This window comes from Enhydra lutris, unplaced genomic scaffold, assembly GCF_002288905.1.
Source record: "Enhydra lutris kenyoni isolate GAN:26980312 unplaced genomic scaffold, ASM228890v2 scaffoldscaffold40, whole genome shotgun sequence".
Lineage (NCBI taxonomy): Eukaryota > Metazoa > Chordata > Mammalia > Carnivora > Mustelidae > Enhydra > Enhydra lutris.
In genome coordinates, this window is record NW_019154124.1 from 11,761,056 (window position 1) to 11,778,144 (window position 17,089).

General features: G+C 34.3%; 1 protein-coding gene across 1 annotated transcript in view; it reads right to left on the bottom strand.

The window, feature by feature from the left end:
* Nucleotides 1-8,499: 8,499 nt before the first annotated feature.
* Nucleotides 8,500-17,089, bottom strand: part of LOC111155313 (piccolo presynaptic cytomatrix protein) — a 418,957-nt gene continuing 410,367 nt past the window's right edge. Inside the window, 3 exon segments of the mRNA XM_022515457.1 lie at nucleotides 8,500-8,640; nucleotides 10,836-10,981; nucleotides 11,608-11,742. Coding sequence (XP_022371165.1) covers nucleotides 8,500-8,640; nucleotides 10,836-10,981; nucleotides 11,608-11,742 — 422 coding nt within the window.

The window sequence follows — 17,089 nt, forward strand, 5'->3', positions numbered from 1 at the left end:
GCACACAAGCAGGGGGAGTGGGAGAGAGAGAAGCAGGCTTCCCGCTAAGCAGGGAGCCCGATGTGGGGCTCAGTCCTCTGGGATCATGACCTGAGCCCAAGGCAGATGCTTAACAACTGAGCCACCCAGGCACCCCAATTTCTAGCCATTTTTAAAATGGTTGTGACATTTTGTACTTACACCATTTTATACTTAATGAGAATTCCATTTCCAACATTTGGCTTCTTCAGACTAGATTTTTCCTTCTGTATGTGCATAATATATCACTGTAATTTAAATGGAATTATCTTGGAAACGAATGAAGTTGGGCATCTCTATTTGTTTTGTAACCATTTGGATTTCTTCTCATCTAAAGTACCTGTTGATGTGTTTTTCCTGTATTTCTATTACGCTGCTTTTCTTTTACCTCGGGTTTGTGTTACGTATTTTTGACACTAGTCTTTTTGTTTGTTTTTTATATCAAATATCTTTTCTAATTGTTTGATTTTCCTTGTCACTTTTTTTACAGTGTCTGAGGAACAGAAATCTTTATTTTTATGTAGTAGTATTTACCTATTTTTCCTTCTGGATAATGTGTCTTTTTTACGAAATCTTTTCCTCTCTGAAGTTTATGAAGTTATTGTCCCATATTACCCTCTATATGTTTTATAAATTTGTCTTTCATATTTAAATCTTTAAATTATATGGATTTTTATCTTAATGAATTGTGACAGGGTCCAGTATCATTTATTTTTTTTTCGAGTGGCAACTGAATTAACTCAGGCTATTTAATTGCAAGTTCATGGTTTTTTGCAGACCTGCTTTACCTCCTCTCTTGTATATATGTCCATTTAAGGGCCATTTTGTTCCATTGCCCCACTTATTCTGCGTCAACACTATATTAATAATTTCTGTATCTTTATAGTACGTCTTAGTACCTGCTAGAAAGTATTCTTGTATCTTGTTCTTGCTTCTCAGTGTGCTCTTCCTTGGCCTTTGTGTGCTTCAATGTAAATTTTATAATTGGCTCATCGATTCCTCTCACATTTAAAAAATTTAATTGCATTGCGGGGCGCCTGGGTGGCTCAGTGGGTTAGGGCCTCTGCCTTCAGCTCAGGTCCTGGGATCGAGCCCCGCATTGGGCTCTCTGCTCGGCGGGGAGCCTGCTTCCCTTCCTCTGTCTCTCTGCCTGCCTCTGCCTGCTTGTGATCTCTGTCAAATAAATAAATAAAAATCTTTAAAAAAAATTTAATTGCATTGAATCAATGGATTTATGATTTGGGAAGAATTGCATGTCACTACTAATTTCAGTTTTTCAATCAATGAAGGTTGTATTCAGTTCTTATTTAATATCTTAATAAAATTGTATTATTTTTTTTGTAGAGGTCTTGAACATCCTTAATTTATTTTTAGGCGTTTGATACTTTTGATGCCAGTAAAAATCATTTCTTGAAATTTTCATTTTCTGATGATTTCTTGTTCACAATCAGAGAAGAAATTTATTTCTGTGTAGTTTTTATAATTAATAAATTTGACAAATTCTCTTACATACTTTAAAAACAAATTGTTGATTATTTTGGATTTTCTACACACAAAGATGTATAATCTACAAATAATTATAGTTCTTTTCTATTTTCCCACTTCTTATACCTTTACTTGTCTTTTTCTTCTCTTGCTTTGACACAATGGCTAGAAATTCTGGTAAAAGTATTGAAGAGAATGGTGACAATAGGCATACTTGCTTTGTTTCTGGTCTCAAAGGAAGAGCCTTCTATCCTTTCACCAGCAGAGTTTTTCTTTGTTTGTTTTAGTTAGATAACATTCAGCAGATTTAAAAAGTACTCCTCCATTCCAAGAGTGCTATAAAGTTTTTATTATGAACGGATTTTGAATTTTATATTACCCGGTACCTTATGATTTTTGTAGTTTAGCATATTAATGTACTAGATTTCATTAATTCATCTTCCAACATTGAACCAATCTTGTGTACCTGGGATAATTCAACTTGGTCATGATTCTTATCACTTTAATACATTTCCAGATCTTTGGATCTTGGCATATACATTACTTTTTTCCTACCTGAGAATGGTAACTTGGCCTTCTTCCTCCTTTGTCACAGATTTGTTAATTTTATTGCACTTTTCTTCAAAGAATCAAATTGCTGGAAGGTCATTTTTTAGTGAGTAACCCATGGAAATAATTCTTAATTCTTACAAATAACAAAATAAAAATATGATATAAAATAAAATTTAAAAATGAAACTTTAAAATAAAATTTTAATTTATTTGGAATTGTCATTTAAACAGAGGTAAAAGATTTCAACATTTTTGCCATCATAATTTTATTATTATGTTTTGATAGAAAACTATTTTGGTTCAATATCCTATCAAGGCTTTAAACTATAGATGTGGGGACTTTTCAGCTCTTAAAGCCTAGATAATCAATAGTCAAATAATTAATCATTACTTAATTACAACCTTTTAGATCTGACATTTTCTTCAAAAAATGTTCCAAGATATGTTTTACCTAAGAATGCTATTAAAAGTTTGCCACATTAGATAATATACTTGATGCTACAATTGATCTTAGCCAAAAGGCAAAGAAGCAATACTATATCAGATAAAAGTTGATCAAGTAGTATCAATGCATTCTTAAATTTAGTTATTTTTAAGGAGATAAATTGAAAAATATAAATTCAAGTTAAATAAATCTCCTATATTATTTTAAGGTTGAGGAAATGATATATAACTTTCTTGCCAGAGAGAAGTTATCAAAGAATATAAAAAACATATAAGTTCACTCAAAGATGTCCCAAACTCATTAAGAAAGGTAAATTTAGCATTAATAGGAATAATGATTTCAATGAATTTAATCATAAAATTTTGAATCACTAAATTCTTCTCCTGAAACCAATATTATACATGTTAACTAAAAACTTGAAATAAAAAAAAGAAAAAAAACCCAAAAAAACAAAAAACAAACTAAAGCCAAAACACAAACAAAACATTTCAAATTTGTGTTCATCCTTGAGTTAGCATGATACTAAAAAAGATTATTGGCCATTTTTGGAAGATGATAGGGAACCATTTCTTATTTTGGAAAATGGTAAGTAAAGGAAAACTGTCCAACCTTTTCTGCCTTTATCCTAATTTTCCTATACAAACCACACTACCAGGTAATCAAATATTTGTTGAGGAGAAGTTTATCTTTTTAAAAGTATTCCAAGAAGAAATGATGACTGAATTAGAGTATCACCATTCTGTAACATTTAGTTAATTAATGGATCTATACTTGCCATTGAGCACCAGTAGCTGTAAACAGGACAAAATGAAAGACAGCCAGACATCATATACCTCCCTTGAACACGAATCAGGTCAGATCTGTAGGGCAAAAGACCAAGTCACAGGCAATAAAAAGACAGAGGAATTTGTTAATTGCACTGTGAGTATGCAATCAGCAAAAACCCATTTTGGTAAAAAGACCAGGTTTCTTCAAAAAGTAAGATTCACTGAAAAACAAAGTGGGGAGGAGACTAAGTAGATTAAAAGAAGCTTAGAAAACATTTTAAAAAGAAAACAGGAAAATCACGCAAGTATTTGTGTACTAAACGGATGTCAGTGATAACCCAGGAAGTAATTATCATAAATATCAGGAAGGTGGTTGCATTTAGGGTTGGGAGGGTGTTGGGCAAGAGAGGGGTAAAATGGAGGTCTTATGAGATGACTGGCAAAGTTTAATTTCTTGAGCTGGGTGGTGGTTAAGAGTGCCTGACATATAATAATTTATTAAGCTATACATTTATTAATTCTGTTTTCTGTGCTGTGTTTAAAATTTATTTTTTAAACTGGGTGAATAAACATATTTGTGATACAATTTTCAGAGAAGATGTTATGAAAAGTTCAATTTCTGGAATAAAGTATCAATTTATCAAGTGGGTAAACACAAGCAGTCAAAGTTGACATTTTCAATATTTATTAGGAAGGCTGAGGCAACAGCCTTTTTATACAGCACAGTCTGCATAAACTATCAAGATACATCTTGTATACAATCACAAAACCAAGACATATTTTTACATAGAGTAAAACTCAAGACAGATTTACAAGCATTTTTAATACAATTCTCATGTATTTCAATTCAATTTCTACAACCTTTAGCCCAAGACTTTGTATTTGTTTGTTAGCTTTTCCAGAGAGATTTGGGTAGAACAGAAAAGAACACATTAGCAAATCACCAACACGGCATGCAACATGTAGTTAGAAACAAGACATATTTCCAAGTACTTTATTTTTTATTTTGAAATCAATTTTATTAGATTTTTATTTTTTCAGACAAGGTTTTTTTTTTTTTTCCATTAATATCAGATGTGTTTTTGTTAGGATATTAGCACACACATTAATCAGTAGTGGGAGCACCTGAGCACATCACCAACAAATATACAGACACAATCAAACGATAATCATAGTCACATGCTGAATGCCAAATGAAATTAATATTTCAACTTTGTCTATTTTACCAAATGTATAGTTATGTACAGGGTAACCACTTAAGAAAATGCTCTTGATCTACATATCAGATAAGGAATCATTTGATTAAATGATTTTGACTTAATGGGTACCTTTAATAATGACAACAACATGGAACATACAGAAAACATCAATGTGTCATATTCGATGAGAATATCTGTTTCACTCATTCATTTTTGTATTACATCGAAGGCAAGTAGTTATTAAAGAGACAGTTCATAATGATTCGTCGAGCTTTCTTTCACTTCCATGTCAAGCTCAAAAAGACGGAAACTCACTCTGTCACATGGAGAGTTATAAACATATATATATATAGCTGTAGTTGGCTGCTTTTGGAATATTAGACATTATAGCAATGAAAATAAGCTTTTAAAAATATCATTAGTTATGATTTAAATAATAAAGTAAAAAAATACTATAAACATCTTTATGATATCTTAATGAAATGAAACATCAATCAAATAATTTCTAATAAATTGGGCACAATATAGTTTAGAATTTTATTTTACTTCACATGACCACCGACCTATTGTCACTACCACTATCAACACTATCGTCACAACCATTCCTAGTAAGTATCAATATCAGCTGGTTACCAGCTAGAATAGTCCCACAATATGACTATTTTAATGTGTGTGATCCACAAAACTAATTCCACTGATATGCTGAAAATAAACATTTATTTGTATGATTAGTTACAATAGGGGCACATTAAGGAACAAAGACAATCACTGCTCCTTAGTCTTGGATACTGTTCTTTTCAACAGAAATGGTAAAGAAAGAGTTCAGAGTCACCAAAAATCTTCTTAACCTTAAGTAAAAACAGGGGGAAACACCAACTTCTCGTTTATACCATTACCTATGTCTGTAATGACCATTCTACAAATCCCTGTCTTTTGTAAAAATTCACTCTGTGCTTTTGCTTCTACAGCCAGAAGTTTCTTTAGGACCACGTTTTGAAACAAGAAGCAACTCCAGTTTCTGATGACTCAATGAAGTCGTGGGGAGAAATTAAGATGCTTTTTGAGATATAGGTGTTGGAATTGGACTGATCACATATTATTGAGAGATTACAAACTTTGTCATCGGTAGGATTAAGAAAAAAAACTGATTCCAAAAAAATAAAAGAAATGAAAAAGTGGAAAATTATGTGCTGTGATATATACAAAAAAGTAAAAAAACACCAAGAGCCCTATTCGCAATTAAAAAAGAAACAGCTTTGTTGTAAGAAGGGTAATCGACATCATCCAGAAGAAATGCATTTGTTCGAGGATCAGTGTTGCATAGAATAATTCCCGTACAACTTAGGATTTTGGTCAGCTGCAAACTTGGCACACTGTGGCAGGATCTTATGCTCTCTGAAAGGGGATGCTGGTGCACAAAAATGAAGCCCTGTCATTAGCTCTCTTGATTGACCTGGCCCCGTCACTGGTTCCTCGGAACAAAGGGGCACCTAGAATGAAGAGACTTCTACCCTTTCAGGTCAAATAGCTACCAAGGGATGATCTATGTTTGGGTGGCACCTCATTTGTGTTACTTTAAAAGAAACTGTAACTAGAATGAAGTCAAACCTACTGGTCATACCTCTCATGCATACCTCTGGATGTGCATGGCTGCAGAAGAGGGTGTGTGGTGAGCCAGGGTTTCCTTTGAAGGGTGAATAGCAGAACTTTTTTTGTCAGAAAGAGATCTTCCCGAATCCTTCCCTTCCCCAATGATGAGTGATATTACAAGCTCCCTAAAGTGCTCACTTCTGCTGGAAATATCCATAACAACCATCAGCAGATCTAGTTGTCTCTAAAAATAAAATCCTAGCAGTATCAAGTCTTCAGCGATCCCTTCCCTGCATGCTTGTTGTAGAGCTGTATTAGTGGTAAATGACACTGCATTGTCAGGGAGGACAGGTTAAAAAAAAAAAAAAAAAATAGAGGGAGGAAAAGGGACTGTTTTCTTCCTTGGATTGGGGAAGAGTGAATCTGTATTTCTTTAGGAATGTAATAAAGATATATAGCCTGGAACTTATTAGAAATTGTTTTATTTTCAGTGTTTTACATTTAATCAATTCCTTTCAAATTTAAAGCATGTTTTTCTTTAAAAGTGAGAAAATTCCATATCCAACCAACGTATTTGGAGATGATTTCTTGAAATCCACTAAAACCTCACCTTTGAATGAAGCAGCAGCTTTCAAACTCAGAATGTTCTGAGAAGCAATTTATTTTAAGGTAGGATATGGGAATAGTATAAGATTGGTATGATTTGTTTCATTGATAATAACCCAATTTGCAAATCATTTTGATTTAATTTTCACCTTTTCTCAGGTTCAATTCAAGTTTGTATTTTAAAGAAAAACCATTAGTTTTGGACTGAACACACTTCTTTTATCCAAGTCAATGCTTACCATCGGTATGGAGGATGTTTTTGCATATGAAATTTGAAGAAATAAAGAGCTGCATAATATTATTCCTCACTTTATGTATAAAACTATATCTGAAAATGTGCTTTCTTTTTTTCCTTACAGTTCACTTGGTTTGATCATCCCAACATCCCATTAGGAAGGCCAGGAATAGGTAATTATTTTTATCCTACAAATAAGAAACTGGGAAAAAGTGACTTTAAGTGACATGTGCAAGGTGATACAGTCAGTGGCAGGACCAAGGCAGAAGCCAGGCTTTTCATCCCAGTCGAGTGCATTTCCTACAACTCCAATCTACTTCCTTTGTCTATACTATTGGTTGATGTAAAGAGGATGCTGTGTTTTAATGAGCTGGTCATTGGTCCCTTTATTCCATACTAATAAAATAGCTCAAGTTATATTTTAATCTCAATATAAATGTTGACTTTCACTTATTTTCCCAATATTGATGAACTTGATCACCACGATACAGTCACTAATGGAGAAAAATGGAGCACTAGGAAGAACTTGAGTTTGGTGTCAGGGTTTTCATCATACAATCAGTGTGCTAAGGACAAAAAAAGCATCATGGAAGAGCAGGAAATGACACCAAGTTAATTAATCCATGTCACAGATTAATATGATTTGTTTGCCAGAGGAAGAATTTTCTCTTTCAATTTCAAAGAAAATATGTGGAATAACATTTATTTGCAATTCCACAAAGAAAAACTGTTCAGGCTTCCTGGAACATACCATTTTAATCTATGTTCTTTGGTATGAACGTTGAAAATATATTGGCTTAATGGTCAGTTAAGGAGATTTTGATGTCTTCAACCAAGGTTCCAATATTTTTGTGGGGCAACATTCAGTGCGAGCCAATCATGGCCTTATTTCTAGATAAATATAATTCCATTTCCACTTAGTATTATCTTCCCTCTACATCATTTTGAATTATACAAATGTGCTTTTACGACATGAATTCCAAGGTTGGTATTGTTCCTGCTTGTAACATTTAGACAGAGAGAAAATCTAAAAGCCATAATTTCTCCATCTCCAGTACCCTTTCCCTCTGAACACAACCACATCACTTCTAGTCTTGAATGCATACTGTAGTTGTATCCTATGTCAGAATCTAAAAACAGTAAGTCATCTGAGAAAATAAGATGAAGCAAGATCTTTAGACTCCTGAAAACTGAGATTTGTTACATCAGTTCTTTCCCTTCCACCAAGGTTCTCTTGCATGAATGATGAACTTTGTCTTGCATCAGGAACCATATTAATATTCGAGCAGCTGCCTGTAGCTATAGTTCAACTCTGCTCAAAGATTTGTGCCTTAAGTAAACAAAATAGCTCTCACTCTTTTCTCTTTTTCTTGAAGCAATCCAAGGACTCAAAGCTCTTTTTTGGGGGGGTCTCCAATATGTGAACTTTTTGAGTTTTCTTTCTGTGTTCCACAACAGAATATTCACAAAGCTTTAAGTATGTGTTTGCCTGTGGCTCCTCCTCTCACGTTTAGCCCTAAAAACATTGTAGAATCGTATCCAACTCTAGTCTTGATTTGAAATTATTTAGAGCAGTTTCTATACCCTGAGCAGACACATTTCTTCAATGGGTTTGAGTAGGACTGACCAAAAGTTTGTGCCAGTTGACTATTCTTTTTCTGAGATCCACTTTGTCAAGCCAGATACAGGCTTCGCCAATCAAGGTCTTTTTCATAAACTTCCCTCCATTAGAGAAAAGTAAAATCTGGAAAAAATAGCCAAAATTATATATAGTTGCATATATTTTTCAGTCTTTTTAAAGGACATTTGATCGTCAAAGACATAACACAAACAAGAAAGGGTGAGGGGAAGTAGCAGCTATATGTGTAAGAGAACTAATCCTCACAATGTCCTCAAAAGATGTGCAGAATATTAATTAATTCACACCAGCCTTTCCCAAAGGAAAAGACACAACCTGGAGGAGATGAGAATTTTAGATGACATGCATTAACAGCTAATTCTGACTACATTTATGCTTACATGAATTTGGAAATTAGGAAAGTTTCTCAAAAGAATTTTGCTAGGAACATTTTCTGCTAGTTTATGAAATATTAACTCAAATACAAAATTATTTGAGTGCTGAATAAATAAGAGCTCACGAGGCAGATAAAATGCAACATTAATTTTATTTAACATTCATTTACTGGTGATTTTACTATGGTATGCTCTTCCAAGATGATTTGTTGTATGTAGAACTTAACATTAGCTGAACTGCCATAGGATCTCAGATTCAAGACATTTTATTTTTTTCTATTAAAGAGGAGTTGAAAGGAAGGTGGAGAGCATTAGTGGTGCTAACCACGAATCCTTCACAATTCTCTCTTGTTCTCTCTGTTTTCAGAATCTCTTTTAGAGAATTCATCTTCCTTCTTGGTTAAAACCTTACTTTTATGCTTCTGACTTCAAAATCTGCATTTCTAGTTATGACTATCTTTTCTGGCCTCTGGTTTTGGGATTTCAGATGACAAGATAGGTTTTCACTTGGATCCTGCTTTCTCATCAAATGTATCACATTTCAAACAAATGTGTGATCTTTCTCCCTCGAGGTCCCCTCTCCAACTACTTAATCTCTGTGGATGACACAGTTGTTCATACAGACTCCAAGGCATCCTTTACTTTTATTATTATTATTATTATTATTATTATTATTATTATTATTTCTTTCCACTCTAATGTCTGTCAATTCTCTCAACACAGTTTTAGCTTGGTAATATTTATTATATTTGTCTTTAGTGTCGGCCCTTAAGTGCCAATATCATGGTCTTCTTCTCCCTCTATTTTTTCATCTCTTTCCTCCTGCCTCCTTTTCCCTCTTTCATTCCTTGTCCCTACATCTACTGAGGACACACACTCTGTACCAGCCTTGTATGGGGCTGTAGAACAAAGAGCAATAGAAGCCAGGCCTTGCCCTAGAGAAGAGGAAGGTGTATGGAAGCAGTGACAGGTAAGTATATAAATGATTGTGCAGTACGGATCAGGCTTGACAGCCCAATAGGTTAAGCAAAATGTCATGTGAATAAGGTGTGATGAATTGGACCTGGGGTCCTCAGTAAAGGGCTGAGTTTACACTGAAAGATTGTGGACCAGTGGGATGAGTGGGGAGAGAAGGAGAATACTGAAGGGGAAGAAAAATAGGAGCAAAGCATTGGAGGCTTAACCTGATTTGCAAAGATTGTGGTGCGGCTGGAGCATAGAGTGTGTTGGGAAGTATACAAGGAGATGAGATTAAATCAGTACAATTAGAGCTCACCTTAGAGGAGTATGAATGAGGCAAGGTATTGGTGAGTCACTGAAGGGTTTTAATGGAACGTGCTAGTCCGTGTTGTTATCTATCTATCTATCTATCTATCTGCCTACTGACTTTTAATTCAAGTATACTTCACATGCAGTGTTATATTAGTTTCAGGGGTACAACATCATGATTCGGCAGTTCTATACATTGCTCCCTGCCCATCACAATCAGTATACCCCCACCCCCTTCACCTATTTCATCCATCCCCCACACCTTCCTAGCCAGTGTTTTTAGAAGATACCTCTGCCAGCAGTGTGATGGAATGAATTAAGAGGGTAAGACACGGATGGCAAGGAGGGCGGGTATACTGCTAAGATGATCTGAATAACAGAGATGAGGACTCGAAGAAGATTAGTGGCAGTGAGCATGGAAATGAATCTATATAAAATAAACTGAGTGGTCAGAATAGAGAAGACTTGGTAGCTAACTGGATGGGTGAGTGAGCTGTGGGATTCTAAAGGGCCCCCAGAAAGACACCTCTAAGAAGTCATTAACTTGTAAAATATCACAGACTGTAGGATCGGTAAACACATGTTAAATAACTGAATGGAAAACAAATCTTGTACGAACAAAAGTTTTAAAATAGTAGCAGTATAATATAGAGTTACCTGAAGAGAATGTCCAGCAGGACTGAGGCTGAATCTAAAAGTTTCATTGAACGAAGGCTCTCTATCATGTCGGCATACTCTTGTTTTTTTCTTGATCACCTTTTTCTGGGTGGAGATGTTCATCACATATATTTTTACATATAAATCTGAAAATAAGAATTCAGATTGTGAAGTGTCCATGACTCATACAATTTTCTATTGAAAGAATTACAATTGTACACTGGGAGCTCTCCTATATTTTACACAAAGCCAGCAGATTGTGCTTGATTTGTTTCAGACAACATAAAGTGATTAAAAGATACACCAATTTTCTTAGCAATTCAGTTTTCCTGTTGCATGGTAAATACATTACTTTAAGTTTATGTGTTGAAAAATTTAGCCAAAAAAGTAGTAAAATATCAACTTGTTCTGTAGAAGAGAAATTCTTTTTTTTTTTTTTTAAAGATTTTATTTATTTGAGAGACAGAAGGAATGAGCAGTGGGGAAGCACAGAAGGAGAGGGAGAGTGAGAGCGAGAGAGAGAGAGAGAAGCAGACTCACTACTGAGCAGGGAGCCCGACAGAGGGCTCGATCCCAGGACCTGGAGATCCTGAGCCAAAGGCTTAACCAACTGAGCCATCCAGGTGCCCCAGAAATTAATTATTATTTTCCATTTTTCAGATATATTTGGTATACAGCCCAAATTTTACTCTACATTATCCAGATTATTTAGGAAATATTCCTACAGAATTCCTAGATATATGACACAGTTCATTATCATAAAATTAGATACCTGGTAAGTGATCGGGAGATTTAAATTTATAGGTGATATTTCTGCACTGGAGAATCTCAACTATTAGTTGTTCACCATCTGTCTTCATTTCCTTCTTCAATGCAATCTTGATTTCTCCCATTACCTGGGTTTTGACTGAAAGAATTTAATAAAGGTGTTAAGGAATATGAAATAGCTATTAAATGTTTAATTCAATAATTCATTCATACATTCATTTATTGTTTATCAAGTGCTGAACACCTTACTGTATCCTGTGGATACACAAATGAATAAAATACAGTCTGAGCCCATAAGAGGTATAACATCTCCTGGGGAGACTGATGAATTACACATTTTCAGCAAAGTGTCTTAATATAATGACAGGCTAGTAAACAGGGAGGTATGGAAGAAATTTGAGTCAATACATAATATTTAACTGTAGATTATTAGGTGAAAAGAGGAAACAGAGGAGCCTACAAGAAGACAGATATCCATAAAAATAATATAATTTTAATATAATCTATAGAAAATCAGTCATGTGAAATACAGGAGTTATTTGCTAACAATTTTTCATTACCAGGCTTGCACAGGAACATTTGCTACCACAACTAAGTGTCATTATATGTTCTTTCTACTTCCTTTCTTTTCCTTTATAAAAGAAATAGCCAACAAGAATATAGTAATGAAATTGCACAAGGAAAAATACCATGAGTGACTAAAATGAATCCAATGTATTTCTTTCAAGAGTTTATCTTGGCTCTTTGTATCACTGAAGAAGATATTCATGCCCAGTCATGTTCTTTAATGATTCACCCCTTCCTCTGTCAATTCATATATGCACCCACTTCTCCAATCGCCAACAGGTATTTTATTTCCTATCCTATCCAGATAAGCACTCTGTTAGGAAAAATGATTGTAATGGTGAGCCAAGACACACATGCTTATCAGTTTTACAGCTTTTTCACCTAGCTGTGGGAAGAAAGACTTAATGATCATTTTCATCAATAAATGTAAAATTAGAAAAAGCAGAAAGGTAATGAAATACAAGAGCATGGTTCCAAGAAAGCCTGCAGAAGTATTGCTTGAGCTGAAATCAGAAGGATGAGAAAGAGTTAACTAGTTGAAATAGATTAAGAACATGCTGCAGAGAGGGAACGCGTGCTCACAGGAGGGAACATTATGGGACTGAGGAACTAAGTGCATGTTCATATGTTTATAACATATTATTAATTGGTACCATTGGTACCATGTTAAGAATTTGGTTCTTATGACAGTAGGAACCTATTGAAGGTTTTTAAGTTTGGATATAGATCACTTGTTCTCAGACATCTTGGTTTCAGACTTCTTTTACACTCTTAAAAAAGTGCAGGGTCCTCAAAGAACAATTGTGTGCATTATAGCTATCAACATTAGAAATTTAATATTTTTAATTAAAATACAAAATTAGATATTCTAGAATATTTATTGATTCTACTAAAATGATAATAATATACTTATAAATAAATATTTTAATGAAAAATAACCATATTTTCCAAAACAAAAATATAGTGAGGAAAGCTGTTTCATATTTTTTTCAAATTTCATTAATGTTTTGCTTAATAAAGGAGAGCTGGATTCTCATATCTGTTTCTATATTAAATCCAATTCAATTTGTTGTTTTAGTTGAAATATATGAAGAAAGTCCAATCTCATACAAATAGTTGGAAAAGAAGAAGTATTTTAATGTACTCTTTAGATAATGTTAGATAACTAAAGTTTGACAAGTGCTAATTTGTGGAATCTGAAATCATATCAATGGACTTTTGAGCTGTTACTTTAAAATACACCAGTCTATACTGCATTTTCTTTTTATCTTGCATTTTGAGTGGCTCTTTTAGCTATGCCTGACTTGGTAATAACATACTGTTCATTTTGGAAAATACTGGTTCACTGAGTTAGGTAGGTTTTGTTGATACATTTCATAAAATATTTAAAGTACATGTATTAATATCACCACCAATATCATCAAAAAGGTCTTTGAATATTGAAAAGCCTCCAAGCTTAAGAAGGCAGATACAAGTTTTCCAAAGTTCTGTTTTTATTTAAAAGCTGAATTTTAGGGGCGCCTGGGTGCCTCAGTGGGTTAAGCTGCTACCCTCAGCTCAGGTCATGATCTCAGGGTCCTGGGATCAAGTCCCGCATCGGGCTCTCTGCCCAGCAGGGAGCCTGCTTCCCTCTCTCTCTGCCTACTTGTAATCTCTCTCTGTCAAATAAATAAATAAAATCTTAAAAAAAAAGAAGCTGAATTTTATCACTGAAAACTACCATCACTTGTTTTTCTTAAAGTGACAAATTCACTTTGTTAACTGTTGAGAATAAGTAGCATTTGTCTATCAGTTATTCTTTTTAGCAAAAATTATATTTCTTATTAAAAGGCTAGTTCATCTTGCAACTAAAAAAAAAAATGCACAAGCAGTTTTCCTCAAATCAACTATCTTAATTTGGTAGGCAGCAAAGCACTTCAGGTATATTTCACATTTCTTCACAGAGAATTAGAAAGACATGTACTTGAGGGTCTAGGTTTAATAACAGTATTTCAACTTCCTAATTAAGGATGGTATTTTTTTAAAGATTTTATTTATTTATTTGACAGACAGAGATCACAACTAGGCAGAGAGGCAGGCAGAGAGAGAGGAAGGAGAGAAGCTCCCTGCTGAGCAGGGAACCCGTGGCTCGATCCTTGGACCTGGGATCATGACCTGAGCCGAAGGCAGAGGCTTTAACCCACTGAGCCACCCAGGCGCCCCAAGGATGGTCTTAAATGAAGCTGACATTTTCCTTGTGAGTGAGTGGTGGTTAAAAATAAGTAAATGCCGTGACTGTTAATATAGTTTGGTGTCACTGCCTAGTTTCGTGCTAAGTCCCCGGCAGTTTATGGCATCACTGCTTTTGCATTATCAAGGTTAAGTTCACCACAGTGAAAAGGTAAATAATATCTTAGTATATTTAAAAAGATAATTTTGACCTCATGTATGCACATAAACAAAATATAGACTACAGACTATAGTTGAGTAATCTTTGAGAGGAAGGTAAAGTAACAAAAGCATTATATGCAAAATTGTAAGTATATTATATGGTTGTGATTTAATTCCTTTGAATGAATTTTGTCACATTTTGGGGACTTGTTGTTTTGATGAATTTCTTTTCTGGATCAAGTGTTTGATTAAATTAACTTTTTATGCCTGGATGTATCTAGACATGCTGAGAAATAGCTATTAACACCAATAAGTAAGGTCCAAAAATACAGGAAACCATCCTTTACACTGGAACACAAATCTTCTGGATATAATCACATCATAACAGTTTAGCAACCAATGATTGTAGATACTTCACAGCAGTTAGATGTGAACTTTACTCTCAAGAAACTCAAGAAAATAAATTGCAAGCCAAGGATTTTATATACAGTTCAACTGTCTTTCAATTGTTAAGCTTATAGTTTTAAGCATAGAGGAACTCAGGAATTCTATACAAAAATTGATTCTCTGAGAAATACACCAGAGATGCATTTCATTAAGCCAAAGAGATAACTAGAGAAACTTTAGCACAAGGACTGATGGTGAGTATTTAACATATTTAACTGTAGAGCTAAGGCTAAAGCAGGAGTGAGGACACAGGTGGGTGGGAGAACATCATTTGTTATGTATTCTGACAGTATTAAGAATAAAACTAAAAATAGATGGATGCAGAAGGGAGAGAAAGGGGAAAGTAGAGTGAGATATTGATTTTTATATAGGTAACAGGTACATAACAAAGGATGCAACTTAAAATTGGCAAACCAGATAGTAAATGGTGAAGAAAGAACAAGAATTATAAGTGGTATATATAAATATATGTATAAGTAAAAAGGAAATAATTCAAACAAAGATACACATCTTAATTACGGAATTCTTTTTCAAATTAAAGACACCAAATGGAAAAAGAAATATAATAAATACACACAATAATTATAAAATAAAACACAGAGTTCCTATCAAACGTATCGATCATATCCATAAACATGATTAGGTTTGGCTAGCCTATTTTAAAAAAGACTTTCAGACTGGCTCATAAAGCAACTTAACTCTATGATAAAATTTAGTTTTGGTTCAAATAGTGAAAAATACATCAACCAAAAGCATACCAGGTGTATGGAAATGATAAGAGAGTAAGGGTTGAACTGTTATTATCAGACAATTTAATTTAGAGCACAATTCAGTAAATAAGACAAAAAGGGGCATTTGATCAAGCTAAGGATAAATAATTCCTAATGAAGATACAACAATTATGAGATGTATGTATCACTTAAATAAGACTGAAACTACAACATGACGTATGAAAGTTGTAAGGACATGAGTGAGAATAATAGTAAAAGACTTCTATACAACACTTACAAGACAGGCCATGTAGACCAAAAGAAGCGAAGACATAGAATATTGAGACATTATAGTCAGTAAAGCATATCTCATGTACATTTATTAAATACCACACCCTGATAATAGAGAATATATATTTTTTCTCAATTATATATGGAATATTCCCAAAATTGATCACATACCAAGTTACAAAGGAGATATCAGTAAGTTCTATAAAAGGAAGGTGTTACAAACATTGATCACATACAAAAAGCCTTCAATTGAATAATTCTTGGGTGAATGGCAAAAATACAATGAGAAAAGACAAGAGTGCTAAAAAATAATGATAATGAAAATAACTCTGTGTCAGAGTCTATGAGAGTTAAAGTAATGTTGAGAGGAAAATGTCAACTTTAAGATTGGCAACCCTGGCTCATTGCTCAGAAGATCTGAGAGTTTTGGTAGAATCAGGAAAAATGTCCTAGCTCCCCACTTCCTGGAGCTCTAAGGTGAGGTAAGTGAAAAACCCAAAGCAGAGACTATCTTCTCCTGGGAATAAGAGGTATCTTGGCTTGGTGGAGTGAATGCCAGCATTAAAAACCACATTTAATCAAATGCAAAAGGTAGAGCACAATCTCATCAGCCAGGCCAGCAAATTTGTATGTGAATCAGCACTCTGTCTTTCCTCCAAAGCCATACAGAAGTGGAAAGAACACCATCTCTCAAACCCACACCTGGGATGGAGGGGAAAAAGAGGATTCTAACTATACCGGTAAGGAAGGAGCCACAGAAAATTCACTCCCATTATTCTGAGCCAATAGAAGTTGTGGACAGAACTGAGGACATTAATGAGTGTGCAGGAATAAAAAACAGCAGGACGGATCTTTGTTCTGGGAGAAATTCACTTTTATAGGTCATATTCCTCTTTTACAGCCCTTAAAACCCTACACGCTAAGCATGTGGTAATGTTGTTGTTTTCCACTGTCTCCTATGGGACAAAAGGTAGAATTAAGCTTGCTAATTACAATGCTCAAATCATCACATTGCCTGTTTCTTTCTTGGAAGGTTGAATTCACACTCTTCACAGTATGCTACTTGTGAAGTTCTTGATAATTTTCTCCTGTTGGAAGACT